At 35.9% G+C, this 19,945-nt stretch overlaps 2 protein-coding genes across 4 annotated transcripts in view; one reads left to right on the forward strand and one right to left on the reverse strand.

Annotated features, from left to right (window-relative positions):
- glt1d1 (glycosyltransferase 1 domain containing 1) overlaps window positions 1-6,698 on the forward strand; it is a 38,094-nt gene extending 31,396 nt beyond the window's left edge. For all 3 annotated transcript variants that reach the window (XM_052563766.1, XM_052563765.1, XM_052563767.1), the window contains exons 9-12: window positions 528-571; window positions 842-962; window positions 1,660-1,758; window positions 5,653-6,698. In XM_052563766.1, coding sequence (XP_052419726.1) covers window positions 528-571; window positions 842-962; window positions 1,660-1,758; window positions 5,653-5,799 — 411 coding nt within the window. In that variant the 3' untranslated portion in view covers window positions 5,800-6,698. The remainder of the gene's footprint in view (window positions 1-527; window positions 572-841; window positions 963-1,659; window positions 1,759-5,652) is intronic.
- LOC127963716 (transmembrane protein 132C) overlaps window positions 6,461-19,945 on the reverse strand; it is a 36,939-nt gene continuing 23,454 nt past the window's right edge. Inside the window, exons 5-9 of the mRNA XM_052563764.1 lie at window positions 18,936-19,079; window positions 10,797-11,002; window positions 9,799-10,063; window positions 9,491-9,682; window positions 6,461-9,108 (exon numbers count right to left, since the gene is read on the reverse strand). Of these exons, the coding sequence (XP_052419724.1) occupies window positions 7,735-9,108; window positions 9,491-9,682; window positions 9,799-10,063; window positions 10,797-11,002; window positions 18,936-19,079 (2,181 nt within the window). The 3' untranslated portion in view covers window positions 6,461-7,734. The remainder of the gene's footprint in view (window positions 9,109-9,490; window positions 9,683-9,798; window positions 10,064-10,796; window positions 11,003-18,935; window positions 19,080-19,945) is intronic.

Genomic DNA, 19,945 nt, shown 5'->3' on the forward strand with positions numbered 1-19,945 from the left:
ATTCATCTAATTTCTCATCACAACCTGACCTCAAGATACTTTTCATGTCTCTTTTACAGCACATGGCCCGTGAGTCTTGTGTATTAAAATGTGAATTTATATTTATTTGCAGCGTTGCAGTTTTGGACTGTGTGTCTGTTGTTACTTAATGCATTTAGTATTTTGATAAATGAACAAAAATTTACAAGGTGTTCAAAATTATAGACAGACATTTGTTTGTCCGTATGACTCCTGATTTTAAACACATACTATGAATGGTAATAATAAGACATTATTATTATTAGCAATAATAATAATGCATAAAAAAATGTTGGATTGTCTATTTCTACTCAAAAATATTTCTGAAGCATAAACATTTAATATTGCTTGGCGGCCTTTTTGATTTGTGTTTTGTTGTTCTTTTATTTAAAGCTGAATTTTAAAAAAAAATGTTTGGATTTCTGTAACTTGCCAAATAAAGGAGTCTTGCATTTGGGGTCTTAAAGGCAAATCATGTTTTTCATTAAAAATCTCATGTCTCATTTTAGATAGATCCAGTGTTTACCACGGAGGTTGAGGAGAGTGTCAAGAGGTAAATATCATCTGACATCTCCATCTTCCTTCCTTGATCTGCTCTGCTTTACTTTCATCACCCTTCTTCAGTCTCTGGTACTTGATCTTCAAAGTCTCAGTTCCTTATTACTGCCACTTAAGACCCACACATATGTGCAGGAACATTCATGTGCTGTTTAAAATATTTATGTCAGTAATCTTTGCAGTATTTTTAAAATTCCCCTCATTCTAAACTGTTCCTGGATATATTCTAATTTATGTATGAGGTTGTGTGTGTGTGTGTGTGTAGGTCTGTTGGAGTCTATCTAGCGGCTGATTTGAGTCAGGAGGAGCTGCATGCTGCCATGCAGAAATCATTTGCCCTGGTCAACTCGTCTCTCTCAGAGGGAATGTCTGCTGCCATCTTAGAGGTTTGTTAAGAGAGCAATAATTTAATACAATTAGTTTTATGAGACAATTTATAACAATTCGAGTGAAATAAATTAATAATGTAATGTTAATAATGTCTTAGAATTTGGTTTGTCCAAGAGAAACCTGTCAGAATCAGTCATTTTTTGGAATTTAATTTCTTCTTCCCAGTAGTTCAGAAATCGCTTTAATGAGCTTTAAATCTGTGTTTGTTTTGCCTGTTATTAGATTGGATATTATGACCACAATATCATCGAGGGGATCTAGTTAATCTGTGTTCACACTGGCCAGATTAGTTTAAGACATAGTGGCATTAATATGCTAAGTGGCTGTTATCATATTTTCCCCAAGAGTTCCACAGCTTTTCATGATCCTGCATATATGAACAAGCCTAGATCGAAATGGCCAATCTGACAGATGTTAAAAAGGTTGTTGTGATTTTAAAAGAATTTAAAACTGAAAAGGAAAAGCTTTCTAAGTGCAATCAGCTATCCCATAATGCTTGAACATTTTTGTTGCTAAAATAGCATGCACAATGTCACAGTTATGGGTTCAATCTCAGGAAACACATATACTGATAAATACCTTGAATGCCCCTTAAGTTGTTTCAGATAAAAGCACCTGGAAAAATGAATAAATAGAAATGCATTGTGCACAAGGCCAAACAGAGTTAATGTATTGCAATCTGGTGTGTTTTAGGCGATGGATTTAGGTTTGCCTGTTTTAGCGAGGGACGTTCCTGGTAATGCTGCAATAGTCGAGCATGAGGTCACAGGACTGCTGTACTCAAGCCCTCAGGTAAGATTTACAAAGGTTTGGATTATCAGCAAGAGCTTCATTTTAATGCGGTGAAATCATACAAGTCTCTATGTGAAAAAGGTGGTTAAACAAGCGCATGGTGTATTTAAAGATTCTGTTTAGGGATAGTTCATGATACAGTGAACATTCTGACACCATCTACTCAACCTCTCGTTGTTACAGATACATTCTGCCATAGATTATGAAAGGAGATGTTTATCAGAATGTTCACGCTGCTCTTTTTCATAGAATGTAAATCAACTGTGATAATATGTAAATGTATAAAAGCTATCTATAAGACACATTCCAGGTCTCCTGAAGACTTGGATAAAAAAAAAAAACAACAACACCACACTCTCCCAGAGACACATTGAAGAATCACATTGAAATCTTTCCCTCTGCTAAAGATCTCAAATCGAATTAGTGTCATTTTATGATGTTCATTTTCAAATGTGCTGTGTTGCGTTTGGTTACAACGAGATACACAATAACCAATAACCAAGAAAGTTCATAGGTGCCCACCCACTTCCCATTTATATGTAGAGATTTAAAAAAATTGTTGCTAAAAATGTAAACCAACCATGAACTAAGTCAACCAGCTTCCAGGAGAATTAACATTAGATTTTTTCTGAAAGCATAAAAGTAAATAAAAATTGGACGCAAGTGCAAGTATTTAATGGCTTTAGTGAGGGAAGGAACTGAAATCTCATGAATGAATAGAATATTATTTACTGTACACGGATATTAACTGTACATATTTTGAGAGTGTAGGGAGGCCGACTCATCAGTTTCAACATTCTTTATGGGAGTGGGCGGAGCTAAAGATCTCTTTTGGCATTCTTTGCTTGAGTGGTGGAATTTTATGTACAGCGTCATGGGTAATGTAGTTTTTCACTACAGATCCTGTTATACAAATTAGTTGAATTAATGGAAACAGATGGATTCAACCAAAAGCAACCTCAGAACTGTTCGGCCTTTAAAGGTTTATCAGTTATAGTTAAAAGTCTATTTCCATATAGAGAAAATGTCTTTACTTCCGCAAGCCCACTGTTGTGCTCTATAATGTTTGCCATCATTGATGTTAAACCTGAAGTTATTTTCATGCACTACATTTACAAATGTGAATGAGGTTTCAGCTGTAACTGATTTATAATAAGATGATCAAGAGAGAGAGAGAAAAAAAACGGTCCGTCATAAAAATATATCAAAAGAGTGCAGAACACTTAAAGTAAGGAAATCATACAGGTTTGAAATGATAGAGGCCGAGTAAATGTTTTGAATAGATAAATCAAATTACTTACTCATATAATTTAGACTTTTACAAAACATGAATGCTTTAAACTTTTTTTGGCATTAAAAAGCTGCTGTATAAGGTAATCTTGACCATCTCTACCTGCTGGTGACTAAGCTTTGACTTTAACTTATTTTTGGGTCTTTAGGAAGAACAGATAGACTTAGCATTCATTGTACCACCATGCTAAATGCCTGAGAGGAGCCCAAGGCAGCTTAAAAGGTCAAAGGGCAAATCTTTTATCCCTAAACCAATCTGCTCCTCTGAGCAATTTCCAAACATCCATTTATCATGCTTATCTCAAATGTATTAAAAGCAATAGCGGATCTGAAAATCCGACATCTCTAGAGAAGCACAGAAAATTGTATCTGAAAGTGTTGATGTTTGTTTGCGAGTCGGGGTGATTTTGGCCATTTGGATGCACCATGCGCTCTCTATAGAGAAGAGCTGTTCCATGACAAAGCGTGTACGAGCCTCTCTTGACCTGTAGGCCAGTGTGCTACAGTTCCTGCTATGCAGTATGCAGTAAAATGAGCTTAATATTGTCCCATTAAATGGGACAGTGACGTAACCCAGTGATTATTTTTCACATAAATCAAATTTACAGTAGAATAAACGTCAACATACACATATTCAAAAGTTTGAGGTCAGTGAGATTTTTTTATTTATTTGGCCTGTGTAACCATTTACTCCATTTAGATGTTGTTGTCTGAACAGAAAAAAACCAATTAAATCTGACTGTAGCCTGACAGGGCTTCATATGTAGTGTAAACTAAAATGTATTATTATTATTATTATTATTTGGTCATGTGCTTGTGTGTTGTGTCAGGTATTGCAGCAATAAAACTGCTTTAAAACATTGCATATGCCAGCTTCCTGTTTGCTGTCTGATGCTGTTCAGATTTGGATACTGTCCAAATGAAAAACATCACGGTGAATCAATGCTAAAGCCAATGCTATTATGATAACCAGTGTGGACACACTAGCAAAAACAACTGCAGTATGCACAAAAAATTACAAATTACAAATTTGATCTGGCCACATATAAATTGATAGTCATATTTAAGAAAAGAAAATCAGTCAGATGATCTTTCAGAACAGGACGCATTTTTCTTAGTGCCAAAGATTTGTTTAACCGTGTCCAGCATGAGCCACATCTGTGTGCTGTGCTAAGCCTTGACCTCTGCCTTCTAAGTAGCTAAATGAGGTTTAAGACTGGACTCTGTTGTGGAACAAAGAGCCTTAGACAGTTTAAAAGATCTCTCATGATTAGTTATGTGCTTCACTACATGACAAAGTCAGGTCTAGTTCTCTGAATGCATTAAATTGATCAAAAGTGACCGTAAACTTTAAACGTTTAACTTTCTATTGATCAAATAATTCCGTTTTTTTTTTTTAGTTCAACACAAAAATGTAACGTAACTGTCTTGAACATTGATAATAATAAGAAATGTGACTGATGACTGGAATAATGATGCTGAAAATTCAGCTTTGCATCATGGGAAAACATTTAATTAATAAAACAATTAAACAAAAAACAATAAAAATCTTACTGACTCCAAACTTTTGAACAGTAGTGTGTATCACCCTAAAGTTGACGTTGATCTGCTGACTATATTATCCTGCATATTAAACGGCTGTTAAACAAATAACTTGACCCGACCTTGTCCCAAGAGAGCCCAGGTGCTTCCCAGCAGGCCACATTTCTGTCAAACACACTCATTTACACTCTGGTTTCATCATGGTATTGTGTCAAAGACAGAGGCCATCTTTCATGTGACAGAAAAAGCAGTTTGCCTTTTCCTCATGGCTTCTGTTCTCCTGCTGAGCTGAGAGAGGTTTATACTCTGCCTGTCACATCAGTGTGAGTCTCCCATGATACCCGTGGATAAGAGTAGACAGCAGGGGGTCACTGGAAGCTGAAGGTTTTTTAAGTCCGGTTGAAAGACAAAGCTACAACATGAGCAGTCGACATGATGAGTAATTTCACTGTCCTCAATATATAAGGATTTATGTTTGCATTATTCAGATAGACAGCAATTTTGTCCATAAAAATAAATGATGAATTTTTAATTGTTTTATGCTACTGTTCAAATATTTGGGATCGGTAAGATTTTAGTAAATGCTTCCTTGTGCTCACAAATGCTGCCTTTTGACTTTAGCAAACTAATACATTAAAATCTGTAATACATCAGTCATTACACATCAGACTTGAGAAATAATTTTCATATGATTTGGTGCTCAAGTAACATTTATTTTGCTATTTTTACTAAACAATACTTTTTATTGTCCTATTATTACTTTTATTTTGTGGGAACAAATACTTTTTTTCCAGGATTATTTGATAAATAAAAAGCTCAACAGAACAGCATTTATTTGAAATTGTATTTTTACTTAATACTTAATGCATCCTTGCTTACTAATAAATATTCTTTTTTTTAAGGAGAAATCTTACTGACCCAAAAGATTGTGTGTTATTGTATAGAAACATCAAATAAACCTTTAGAATATTGATAAATGTATGGATATTTCATGGATAACAGACAAAAAAAAAAAAGGACATGTGAAGCCTTAACAAGAATCTCAATGTTCTTGTTCAACAGGAATTTGTAAACATGTCGAGAAAACTTCTGAATGACCATGAGCTCCAGGAAAGACTGGTGAGAAATGGAAAGAATTACATTACAACTTGCCACAACCCAATGAAGGAGAGAATAGCCTATCAGAAACTGGTGGAGACTCTTCACTGATAGTATGATGGGATTAACATTTGTCTCAGGTCTTTAAAATCTTTTCAAAGGTGAGAGTGTTGTGCTCTTTCTGGAGCTTCTGAATCTGCATTGCATATTTCAGTTGAATATGCAAGCCTAGATTATGGTGGCCATTTGTCTCTAGAGTGGGATAAACAGGAAAGATATATTTATAGAACGTTAAATTATTTTTATCCACCAGGTATGAAAGGGACATACATTTTTTGATAGCAAGAAATATTCCTACTCTTAGGAGGATCTCAGCTTGAACTGAAGAGACAGCTTGTGTTCACATGTGCATATTTAATATGACATGACAGGCAAAACATATGATTAACTAAAATTGCCTAAAATGTAGTATACTTGATTTTACTGAACAAATGTATGGTATGAAGTGGGAAATCCACTAAAATAGATGGCAGGTCTAGTTTCAGAGGTGCTACATCCAACTTGTTTGGTACAAATGACACCCTGCTTTTAATGTAGTCAAATTTAGAGCTTTAAAAATGTTAAACCATGTCAAGGCCAAGATCTACAGGCTTAATAAACTCAAAAGACAATTCTCTGTTTGTCATAAGCTGATTCAGCTGCCAAACTGGTTTTTCTCTTAAGCCCAGATGAAGAACAATGATGTTCTCTGTACAATAAATGAAACACAAGATTGTTTTTAAAGGACACATTTATTCTTCGGAGGAAATTTTATTTATTCATGAAAGTTACTTTGTTCCGGGATTAAGGTTTGTGCTTAGAGGTTTTGCTAAACATATTATCAAATATTTATTCTGTTTGTAACTAAGACTGTATGTCTCAAATATTAAACCTTGGATTTCTATGATTGTATGTACATTTCTTTTAATTTCATGGCACAATAAAATATACTGTAAACACTTGTATACAAACTTTTGTTGAATTTCAGTTCATGTATAGAGGTAAAGTAAAATATATACAGTAATGGTGCTCTGAACTCTTTGACATTTTTGGCCTGTGTGCGGTCTTAGCCATATGTTTGCACCAGAATATTGTTACGTTGTGAGAAAATTGGCCAACTTCAACTTCTTTTCAGTTATGAGGAGTTTTGTATGGGTAAGTGCCACTCATTTTCTTCAGAAAATATAAAATGTTTTTACTATTATTTTCAATTACCTCCACACCTGGAGTTACTACAAATGTTTTTACCAATATGAAAACCTGGGACATGCCAACAGTGACTTACATTTGAGTATTGAAAGATAACGGATTACAAAAGATAAAAACCACCATTCATTTACAATTAAATGGTTTTTATTTCTTATCCTAGCACAAAGCACTGAATGTGGCTTTATCGTGTTTTTGAATGTACGTATAAATGCAGAGTGGTAAATATCTTAAAAGAGAACTTTCATCTGTACAATAATCACATGCACTTTTGTATAAAAAAATGGAAGGTTGCATCTTAACAGTCAAACAGAAGTGTAATGAAGCATTATCTCAGAGTTTGGCTATAGAGAAAGAATGACAATTTGTTATTATTTAATTCCCCAATTAATAACTCATTAAGAAAGACAAAAAAATGAGTTTTTTTTTTTTTTTTTTTTTTTTTTTTTCTGGTGGTGGTGGTGGGGGGGGTGCTTTTAATAATCCTCAAACATAGCACAATTGTGTTCTCTCCTTTTTATCATGATTAGTAATCAAGACAGAATCAATCTTCCACAAAGTCTAGTCACAGAGAAAATGTCACACCTGTCACACCTTGTAAAATCAATGAAACTGTACTGATCTTCTTAACCTTAATCCTGTGTAGCACAGACCAACAGTATGACTTTTCCAAAGAAAGAAGGCATTCAGGTGACCATAGATTGGAGCTAAACTCTGCAGGCCAGTGGACCAGAGTTGCCCAGCCCTGGTATAGAGATATACATGATGGGTGCATAAATCAGGCTGCATGTGAGCCAACAATCAAAGCTGTTGCAAAGACTCAGCAGCTGGCACCTCAGGAGTCATACAACTGTCCTCCTTTCCTACCCAGTTAATACCATGTCCATTCTCCTGTGGTAAAATTTTGGGAGGAGATTGCCGATCCAAGGATGTGAAGGTGGTGAACTGGACCCTTTTCCTCTTACTAGTGGGTGAGTGTAGGGATTCACTTCGTGCTGGTTTTACTGTGGGGGATCCTACACACAAAACATTAGAGTCATTTGATACAGAAGACACCTGGCAAGAGGTCCTTCGGGTGAGAGTACCACAAGGCTCTGTATTGGGTCCTATGTCGATCACGGATGTATTATGAGCGTCCTGCTGTAACGGGCTTCCAGTGACGTTCATAACCAGCTCAGCATCTGTTCCCAGCCATACCCAATCATGCCGATGACCAGTCTGTTCAGAAACTTGACCAGGCGTCTGCTTGTGCCTAAATTTAACCAAGTATGATACACAATTTACCATAAATACTATGATAGCCAAGCAGAAGACTCCCAGTAATGCATACATCCCGATCTCCAGGTCTGTAAGTGGACGGTTTGACAGTGGTCCCTCAATGTCATCATCATTATTGTCATTGTCATTTTTTGGCTCCTGATTGGGGATTTCCACTTGGGGAGGGTAGTTATTGTAGTTCACTAAGTTCCCAGAAGCTTTCCCAGTGCTCAGCATTGAATCCTCAGGAACCTCACTGTTACTCCAGGAAATTCCTGTGTGACCATCGTTGCCAGCTTTTCCTGTACTAAAAAAATTTCCACTATTTAAAATATTTCCAGGTTTACTGACTCCATCCGAGGCATCATTAGCCCGTTCAATTCCCAAATCATTTGCAATGCTGCCAACTGTTGAGTCTCGCGCTGTCGACTTGGCTGTGGTGGTGATCTTCAAGGCACTTTCCTCACGCTCAGACTCTGAATTTCTGCTTGAAACCTGTTCTGGTTGCTGCAGTTTCTTTTCGGAGTCTGCCTCCTCTCCTTCATCAACACGCTTACTACTGTTGTCTTTCCCAGTGACACCAGCAAATAGTCCTGTGCTGTTTCCTGTGTCATTGTTGGTGCTGCTATTGTCAGGACGTTTGCCGTTAGTATGGAACTTCACCGTTAAGCTCCCAGTGCCTACAGCTAAAGTGCTTTTGCGCTTGGATTTCTGACAGACCTCACAAATGGTCATCTCGGCTCTCACCAGTGTTCCTTGCCCTTCACCTTCTGCCACTATAGTCAAAGGTAAGTCCTGCACAGAGATTACACCCTCATCCAGTGATGTCACATCCAGGCGATAGTGAGTAGGATCATAAATGTCCAGTGGGGTGAGGGAGCCATCACTAAATTGCAGCCAGAAACTCAGCACTGCCTCCTGCAATAAAAATAAAATTTAATTTGGCCATGTTCTATATTGTGTCTTGCACATGTGTAACATGTAACAAGGACACTGTAAATGTCACTATTTTTTATAAATTTTTTTGCTATGGTACCAAAATTGGTACAGAGTGAGCCAATAAATCATACTAGAATTTAGTACCAACTGTCATTGGATGCAAAATTAACTTTTACATGTTTGAAATTAAATGTGTCTTGGCAGTGTGTGAACACAACCATAGATATTTATAACAAATTTATCAGTTTAAATGTATTAAATATTTATTGTTCGAATGTTGTAAACTCAGACAAATCAGTGTTTTAGACATTAATATGTGCCTCAATTTAGCTAAGCATTAAAGAAAGTATTGTTAAATTACTTGTTTAGGATTGCTGAGCACTTCCTGTGTGGTAGCCGTGGCACTGATGACTCGGTTACTTCCTGTGCTGAGCTGCAGGTTGAGTGTGAGACCACTGACCAACTGCAGGCCCAGTTCAGTGATGGTCACTCGATCATCCACAACCCTCACCGTCTTCTCTGCCAGGATGGAATCTGACAGTGGGGACAGGACCTACACAAAGGGAGACAACAGGTTATTGAGGCCTGCATGAGATCAATAATGATTCATGTTGGCCTGGTCCATTACTCTTGTCGTATGGAAGCCAAACTCAACAGATTCAATTTTACCTTTATAGAGGTGGTGCCCACATCTTGTCCTGACAGAATCCTGCCTGCCTGCAGACGGGCAATATTAGTGTCCTCCACCTTCAGGAAGTACCGCACCAACCTTGTCACATCCACCTGCCAATCAGAGCCCAGGAAGAAGGCCTGTGGCTCCCGAGGGTCTGACTGCTCTGCTACAAAGTGTGTGAGGACTCGGACCAGAGCATGCTGGAACTGCAGCATACAACCCCGGCCCTTACGCTCTTCCTCACTGCTCCAGCCTGGTTTGCTGTCAGGGACATACAGATGTTACTGACAACCCACTTATAGTCATGTAACTCCATCTGTCACCTTTCATGGTCTTCATAACAGCTTAGATGAAGGCCTCATCTTTTTAAATGAACCCACATGCACAAATTTACTTCGTTCAAAACAGTCATGAGCATGCATGAGACAATGATTGGATCAAACTGTGAATTAATGAGAGGCTGTTTTTGCTTCATGTAATCCATTATGCAACAGTATTTAAACTACTCATAACCTTACACAATCTTATTCACAATTTTCCACAGTTCACAATCTACTTGAACCTGTCTGAAAGTGGATTTTGAATTTAAAGGCATTTTCTGGCTATAATGTTCTATTACTATTGGATTGTGTTTTCAGAGATCTTTACAATCAACGCAATCATTTTTGTATTACATAACTACATATATGTGTGTGTGTGTGTGTAAAATTTTAGATTTTTTTTCTTTTGCACTTTAAGTTAGTTTATTTTCTTCCCCTGTGGCCCTTTTGGAAGTTCAATGATAAGCATTGCCACAGTAAAAAGAAAGCAACAGTAAGTAAATAAATAAGTGCACAGAGAAAAATACAATGTTCAGGATACTTTAATGCATTGTAAGCTGATTACACAACTTTATACAGAAATATTCATTTATTTGTTATTCAGAACAAATGCTAATCACAATATAGGCGTTAACTAGAAATTGTGCATTCGAACGCAGTCACTGTGTTTGTACCTTTTGGTGGACATGATGGGGATCCTCCAGCTCTTGATCTGACTCAGCTCTGTATCAGACACCTCTATATCCAGCGGCAGACGAGGGAACCACACATTCATCTCCAGCTGAGCACTCAGGTAACTGTAGGTAAAGTTCACCAGCATCCGCAGTTGCCCTTGGCTTTCTTTTCCATTCACATAGACAAAGTTGCATCTGTCAGACACCTGAGGGCATCCAGAAATGTTGTTTCATGTTATTTATAACTCTGAACAAACAGGCTGTTCACACTGTAGTTTTCATGTTCTGCTGGATTGGAATGGACTTGTGTAAGAGGATTTGTTGGTGCTTAGTCGCAGTAAAAACATGACTTCTGAGACCAAGTATAATTTAGGTTTAAATCGGCATTTACAGCTTTTTTTAACTGCTTGAGATTGCTTTAGTTATTTCCGTTATTAATAAACTCAACTTTATAAAAAAGTATGGCAAAATGTAGTAGTGGCTGATCCGTATGCTGCATTTTTAATGTAACCTTTAGACGTTTACTGTCACAGAGTCTCAAAGTCACTTAACAGTTCAGCATGGGTTTACCAAATGCATGCTGCCACATGATTAAATCAATTGTATAATTTACGATGTGATTAAATTTTCAAAAGATTGAGGATGGCACACAGGGGTGACTTTGAACAACATCCTGGTGTGGAAAAGCAAGTTTCCGTAGTGTAAACCAGTTAGAGAATATGTACTGTATTTATAGTTTAATGTATATGTTATGTGTCGCTCACTGTAAAAAATTGTGCCATTAAATAACAGTAATGTACTGGCAGCAGGGTTACCAGTAAGGTACTGTAAATTTACAGCTCTCAACTGTTCATTTACAACTTTTATATTTTAACAGTGTTTTACCGTAATTCTTCCATGGAAATGAACTCAGCTCCCATTGCTTCAAACAGTTTGAGTTTAAAAACTAGCATTCATAAGATGTTGGTACTGTGAGTCCACTGAGAAGAAATATTTCTTAGTATAAAACTGCAAACACTTAATGTGTAATGGTAGAGTAGTAACTAAAAACATGACTTTTACTCAAATCATTGCTGTTCGTTGTTAGCTATTGCATACATGTATGTGCTGAAGTACTTAACATAGAGATCATCACTGTATCAGCGACTCCACATTCACTGTCTTTAGATAAAGCAGCAGAAGATCAGTGTTTGTGGCTCATCAATGACTGAAGCACAGGGTCTACTCTCCAGCACAATGGTGAACCACAAAACTACATTTAACTAACAGATCTCTCTTGTGCAAAAACACATTAATACTGTTGAGTTCAGTATTTACTCTCCTCCTTTAACCCTTTAAACCCCACAAAAAAATCATCAGTTTTAAATGAACACGTATAATGTGTTCACACTACAATGAGTGTGTCAATGAGATAATTCTGTGATTAATTAACACCTGCTATTAACAAGCAGAACCACTGAAGGAAAGGACTACAACTGACTTCGGCCACAGCCTTAGATGAATCAACTGAAATAAAATAAATCTCCCAATATTTGATTAAACAACTCTTTAAATATCTTCACTAGCTTCACATTACTAACCAGACTGACTTTATTTCTGTCAGATGTCTGCAGAAGATCTTATCGAGAGTTACAGAGGTTTAGATGGGTTTTGTTTGTTTTTGGAGATCAGTGTTTAATATAGTTGTGCTCTTGTACCTTGACTTTCTAACAATAAGGTTTTTTTTGTTTTGCCTGCTGTAACAATGTGTTTTTCAAAATTGTTTGTTAAAGCAAAAAAGTCAACGAAAAAAAATATTGTATTGTTCATTCATTCTCTTATTTCTGATTCAATCCAGTGTCTCTTCTCTTACTGAATATTGATACTACAGCAAAAGATCAAGTCCTGCTGAGCCATTAGTTATGAAAACCCATTAAATAGACATTACTCATAAAAAAACCTTTAATGTAATTTAGACAAACAGATCAAGAATCAGTGTTTGAATCATAACAATGGTCACAATCCAGAAAATAAATAAACAGATCAGTTCTGAACATCACAAAACACGCTACTAAAACTCCAAGGCAAAATCAAAAACACAAGCACATACTAATAATTCAAGAAAAGAAGTGGACAATTCACCTGCGTAATTTATTCATGCCGCAATGCATGCTGGGATTCATGGATGAGTTTTGTCCTGTGCTGGTACCCAGTATGCATTGCAGCATAAAGCTATTGAGCAATCAAACAAAAGCTAATGTTCAGAAGTAAAAGGTTAAGAGCCGAACTAAAGCAAACACTGATCTCCACAATGGTAACGTCAGTGATTCTGCTCGTTAACAGCAGCTGTTCATCAGTGTCTGAATTCACTAATTAGTTTTCATTCTCTCTGTCAGGTGGACTGTATTAGTAAACTCATGTAGGGAATTGTGAATGAGGGTGTAAGGTGGGATTTAAAATAGTGTCGACTTTGATCTATAGCATCAGCTACTTTCTCGTTTTAATGAAAAACAGCATGTTACTGTAAAAAAATTGGCTGTTTTTTACAACAAGTTTTATACATGCGCAGCTGTAAAAACAAGGACTATTTCCATATACAGGGTTTAATGGATAGCAAATTACATATTTATGGATGCATAAGATGTCAGAATCCTTAACACAGTAATTATGGTTTTTATCCTATTAGTCGACAGACATGGATCTAATGCCGCAGAATTTCAAAGAATATGACATTAACATTTTATAATGCATTGACAGCACAAGCACGTCTGAGGCTCTATAGGTAGTATGTGTCCCAAAATGACAGTAGCAAGACGCAGTAGCAGGGCAAGGAAGTAGTTTGCATAATGTCACATCTACCAAGTTAAAAAATGTATTGTTTTTTTTCTGGTACAGTAGTTGCATAAGATGCACAGAGGGATGAATATATGCAGGGATGGCTAGATGGATTGACAGATTAGAAGAGAATAGGAAACTATTTGAATCACTTAAACTTGACTTGATGTAGGTTGTGGGTGTTAATAAATAAAACAGTCCCACAGCATACTGAAGCACTGAAATACAGGGGGAAGAAGATAGAAAGAGGAAATTTCAATAATTAAACAACACTGTATTGTCAGTGTTGGTATTATTTCAGATGCTTGAACTTAATATTACATAAAAATCAAGCTCAAATGGAATTAACAAGATTTTTGACCAGCGAATGATGGAGATCCAGAGGCGTAGCTCTTTCTACCTGTTTTATTTACGTCTACACCTAGATAGCCTTAAACTTACTCTTTACAATAATGAAATACTAATTAATGTTCTATAGTATAGGGGTTGCAAGACTACAGGTTTCTACTAGTCTATTTTTCATTAAAAATATACTTGAGTTACTCGACTACTAGTGTTTCATGCTATTGTAAATGAAAACAAATTACCGTATTTTCGGACTATAAGTCGCATCAGTCCAAAAATACGTCATGATGAGGAAAAAAACATATATAAGTCGCACTGGACTATAAGTTGCATGTATTTAGAACCAAGAACCAAAAGAAAACATTACCGTCTACAGCCGCGAGAGGGAGACGGTAATGTTTTCTCTTGGTACAAGTCTCTTGGTTCATTTCTCTCGGTTCATGTCAAATAAATTTTGATAAATAAGTCGCACCTGACTATAAATCGCAGGATCACCCAAACTATGAAAAAAAGTGCCACTTATAGTCCGGAAAATACGGTAAATAGTTTTTTTTTTATCAATGAACGCTTATTAATTCATAGCCTTATGCAACAATTACCAAATTATTTATAAATTATCAAAACTTTATAATTCTGACATTAAATATTTACATTTTCATGTAACAGCCAGTATTTGTATCTGTATTTGTATCTGTAATGATAACAAAAAAAATTGTATCTGCATTCATATACAACGTCGACTGTCTTTTTTTCTTATAGTTATCACTGAACAAGTATGTCTTGTTAAACTAAAATAATTATTAATTTCTAAAATAATATTTATCATGCAAGCAGAGAGATGTCATGACAATCGTTTAGTGATCATTTGAACATGACTGAATCCATTCAATGCGCACATTTTCATTACGCAGAACACTTTAAGCGAGTCTTAATGTTTAGTGAACTTCACGGAGAGGCAACAGCAATGCAGTGATTTGCGCTCTTTTCACTCATAAAGTTTACATTGATTCACTTCACACTCGTGACTTTAGAGGTCTGTGTATAATATTGCGCTGATCCCCTGACTCAGCTGTTATCTAGCAAACACCAGACTGTGCCAGCTTCAGCCGAGTATTTAGTCAGAATTATTCCTTGTCCGTTATTCGTTTATGAAGCCATTATGCATGCCATTCAGAATAAGGTATTCGGCTTCAGGCACAACACTAATTATAACATTACATATTTTAATTTTACACACAGCATATATAAGGTCATAGAAAGTAACAGCACCACGCAATATTGTAATCCTAAAATTCACGTCGTACTTGAAAGCTCTTTGTATGCATTATGGTTAATGCATGCTCGAGGAGTCGATTGTTTCCAACAGATCTGACAAGTCTATGCAAGCCCCTAGTATAGTATGACAAAAAAATGAAGCTGTATTTATGTGTGCATGCCCAGTAGAGCCAAACATATCCCTTGTAGCCCTAACTACGCGCATTTGTTGGGCTTTGTGTGTGTTGGTCATTTACATTTTTGACCACAGACATGATTTCAGCAAACATCAGCATTATAAAGTAAATAAAATGTAAATAAAGTACATAAAAATAATTTGTCCCTACAGCTCCAAACTCGGTGAGGGCCAGTGTCCTTTTAGAGTTTAGCTCCAACCCTAATTAAACACACTTGAACCAGCTATTCAAGCTCTTACTAGACACAATAGAAACTTCCGGATAGTGTTAAGGCCAGCTGGAGCTAAACTCTGCAGGGCATTGGCCCTCCAGGATCTAGTTTGGAGACCCCTGTCCTACAGAGTTGTTACTTTGCACATGCTTTTTGATCATTACAAATAATAATGTACAATTATTTTCTTAGAATAGGAGATATGCTGTCTCTCGCAACACATACATTATCAGTACTTAAGTATGTGGTCTTGGACTCGAAACTTTTGGACTTGACTTGGACTTGATTCTCTTTGGACTTGACTTGGACTTGGACTCGAACCTCTTTGGACTCGGTCTTGATTCGGTCTCGACTAGTCCTGGTCTTGGACTTGTCTTGGACTCTACAAATCTGAACTTGACTACGGCTCTACACTCTCTTTCTTTCCCATTAAGCTAAACAGCTGCTGTTGGTGCCATTAAAATAGTTCAGTTTTGGTTTTAAATGGCAAAGTGTTATATCTGTTTTGTTTCTTTATTAAGTTAATTTACAAATATGACTAGAACATTTTATGTTTGTTAAATTCAAGTTTTTGTATTTTAAAATACCAAGCGGCCAGCGCCAGTCAGTTAGGCATATGTCTGATCAGTTTATCCATTATTTTAGATTTAAACGTTTAAGATTAACGTCATAATATTTTAAGAATAAATTCAAAATAACAATAATAAAATCGTGTTATATTGGTGAAGTTAATATGAAGAATTTCATGAGAGATTAAAAAAAAATGTATTAACATTATTATTCATGCTTATTTCATGGTCCAAATAAAGCAAAATATTTTTAAAATATATATTTATTTTATTATTTTATTATTACTATTTTGATTGGTTGATGATACATATTAACTAACAAGTCTTGACATGAATTAAACAACCCTCTACGGACACCTTGGCAATTGAATCGCCATTGGCTAGGAAATATTTTTGTTTACTCACCAGACTGTATGTATATATATATATATAAAATGGCACAGTTTTTTTAAGAACACTTTTAACATCTGTCAGTCAAGCTTAATAATAATCAAGTATTATTTAATATAACTTAATAAGTAATTAGAAGTAAATTTGATAAATGCATTTTAACATTTTAACTTGAGAGGTCATTCAATGTTTCTGACGAAAAAAAAAATTAGGAAAAAACTAACAAAAATATTGATAGGATAATAATGATACAAATTCTAATAATAAGAACTATAAAACACACTAAGAATAGGGATTACTAAGGATTAATGATGAGTTGCTGGATTCATGAATATTAATCAGGTTTTGTACGTTCTCTTGAACTGATTTGCTGAAATCAAAACGGGGACGATAATAGGTGAGCACTAGCCAATGGGATTGCCGTTTGCGCATTAACTCCACCCACTACCGGAAAACCCGGCTGTTCTTAAAAGCTGAAGACTTCCATAGGAGCACTGTTATTTTGATAGGAAAATACAACAAAGAATATTGTTTAAATGTAGCACGTCAATTCACTCACTCACACTTTCTCTCTCTCTGTGTGTGTGTGAGAAAGCGACAACAATTTGTGTGCCTTCACACTAGAGTTTATGGTACATCAAATACAGCTGCGCTGCGTATCCATTGAGATGAACGGAGAAATATCACAGATCGCTTGACTTAGAGTCAAACTCTGAATCCCTCAGTCAGAGTCAGAGTTTTTGCGAGTAAAAAAATATATCTGTGCTTAACTTATACTTAGCCTTCAACTCATACACTGGCGAGTACAGTCAGAGAATGTATAAGCCATTGGCTAATATTAGACATTATTTAGTCGCCAGAATGAAGTCGCATATTCGAGTGATTTACTTGCAATGTAGAGGGTTGATTAAAGCAATATTAAATGTTGTTCCAAACCATATGCTGTTATTTACATGAAACTCCCAAAGCATAATTATATACTAAAACACAACAATAAACAGTTTTTGAAGAATCTGCACACAGCTGTAGTCCAAACAACAATTCATATCGTCAATGCTATATCAACTCCAAAAGCGTAAAAAAAACAACACAAAAATTAAAATAATAATTAAATAATAAATAGCCCATATACAATCTGTGTGACATAAAGTCTTCTGAAACAAAAATAACAGCAAATTGGTTTGGAAAAACATGAGTATGAGTACATTATGGCAGAATTTTCATTTTGGGGGAATCTACTCCAAACATGAGTCTCATCATGTTTCTTGCTCATGTATAATCTATTAATCTTAAGTTTGGATATATTTTTTTACTGAGAACATCAAAGTAAATGCATTTCTGTGTAATTCTAAGAAATGAGGCCAGAAAGTGATGTTGTCCTTGAGTGCGACAGGACTGAAGTTCTTTTAAGACTCTGATTTTAGCTGTAGTCACAGTATGGTGCTGAGCTGTCCGTTCAGATTACCTCCTCAACAAAGAGGATACAGGCCTCCTGAGTGAGGTCATGACGTGGCTTAATGACTTTCAGAGCACTGTCCCAAGAACACAGGCTCTCAGACTGGCAGAGGTTACATAATGCATACACAAGAAAAGACTTTGAGATATTCTTCTGAGATTTTTTGCCTCTCTCTGGCGATGACATCCATTCACAGACACTCCATCTATCCATCTTTCATCTTTGAGTTTATAACAAATACGAAAAACAAACGTGCCAAATTCTTTGAAAAAAAAAAAAAGACAAAATGTCATGTGTACAGATTGTAGTAATTACTTTCAAACATTTATAAAATATACTTTTGAAGGTAAAACCTTTTTGTTGTAAATATGAACTATTAAATCATAAACATCATGTTTTTACTGAGAACTAATCTAAAACTAATCTTGTCATAAAAAGTCAGATTTTCTGATATTTTAAGGTACTTTCTGACCTTGACACATTGTCGTGAAGGTATGTACAATTATTATAATTTTTTATATTAATTAGCAGTGAATAAATGTTGTTAAAATTATTTGTGAATATATTAAATAATAACAGTAAAATGTATGCTAACTCTTCAATAATGTTTTATTTTCAATAAATATTTTAATAAGGATTTTTTTTTCTTCCTTGTGATATCATAATGTATCATTTTAGACTTAATGACCTTAAAATACATTAAAAACATGCCCATTACACGAGAAGTGTATTCAAGTCACTGTATGAATTGGATGATCTGGACAGACCATTAACATCATGTTATTGACCTACTTTAGTCTCACACGTGCACAGAGAATTAGAGTTTGATATTAGCTTGATATGACTTTGCAGGTGCTGTATCCATGCGGAGACACGAGAGTAAAAACAGTACAATGACTGTACCTTCAGAACATCTTCATTTGTAGAGCTGCAGTCAGCAAATTCAGAGACATCCGTTACAGAACCATCCTGTTCCACAGCAATGGTACGTACTCCCACCATGACCCTCTTACCAGTCAGCACGGCAGTGTTCAACAGCTCTGTGTCCTACACAGGGGACAGGGATCAAAGTTACATTTTGGATCTTAATACTAAGCTAAGCTTAAACTTTGGCACTCCTATGAATGGAGGTCAGTTATGATAACATTATGCAATCTAGTGATGAAGTTAGTGTCATAATATCAGTGCACCTTTTACACCATTTCACAGGTAAACAATATCAGGGACTCAAAGCTGATTTTAGGTTGAAATGGAGTGTGTCAATCTATTTAGATAATCTGGGCCAGAGATGCACTACTCAGACTTATACAATTTTATGTAATCAAAGTCATTTTAATGAGAACAAGCGAAAAGCAAAAACGGATTATTACGTGTCAAACCCCCATTTCCCAATATTGTCTCCAGTAAATGGGAAGCACCAGCTTAGTGGGATAAACCTCTGAACTTTAAAGATCCTGACAGATGCAAAATGCCAGCTCACATAAATGAAACAGGTTTTCAGGAAACACAGGTCACTTAATTTAACTTTATGTAATGCATTAAAAATAAGCCTAAGCTATATCAATATTGTTTTGCTAAATATGGAAAAAGGAATTTGCCATTACCATTAGGCTGATCAAACAGCACTATTTTGTTCGTGAATAAAAATAGTTAGATTTACTTCTTATCCAGTATAATGCTCTCTGAAATGAGAAAATCCCTTGCCCTGTAAAACCGACCTAAAAGCAACCAGCAAGCTGCAAATAATGGATTTTCCACACCCTTGGCTGTCACTGGGGCACTGGTAAAACTTTAGTTAAGGGACCAATTCTCACTATTACCTAGTTGCTTATTAGCATGCATAGTACTTAGAGTTGGGTCCGAGTCCACCTTTGTCGAGTACGAGTCAAGACCAAGTCCACAAACTTCGAGTC

The sequence above is a fragment of the Carassius gibelio genome, chromosome B8 (genome assembly GCF_023724105.1).
Source record: "Carassius gibelio isolate Cgi1373 ecotype wild population from Czech Republic chromosome B8, carGib1.2-hapl.c, whole genome shotgun sequence".
In the NCBI taxonomy this organism is placed as follows: Eukaryota; Metazoa; Chordata; class Actinopteri; order Cypriniformes; family Cyprinidae; genus Carassius; species Carassius gibelio.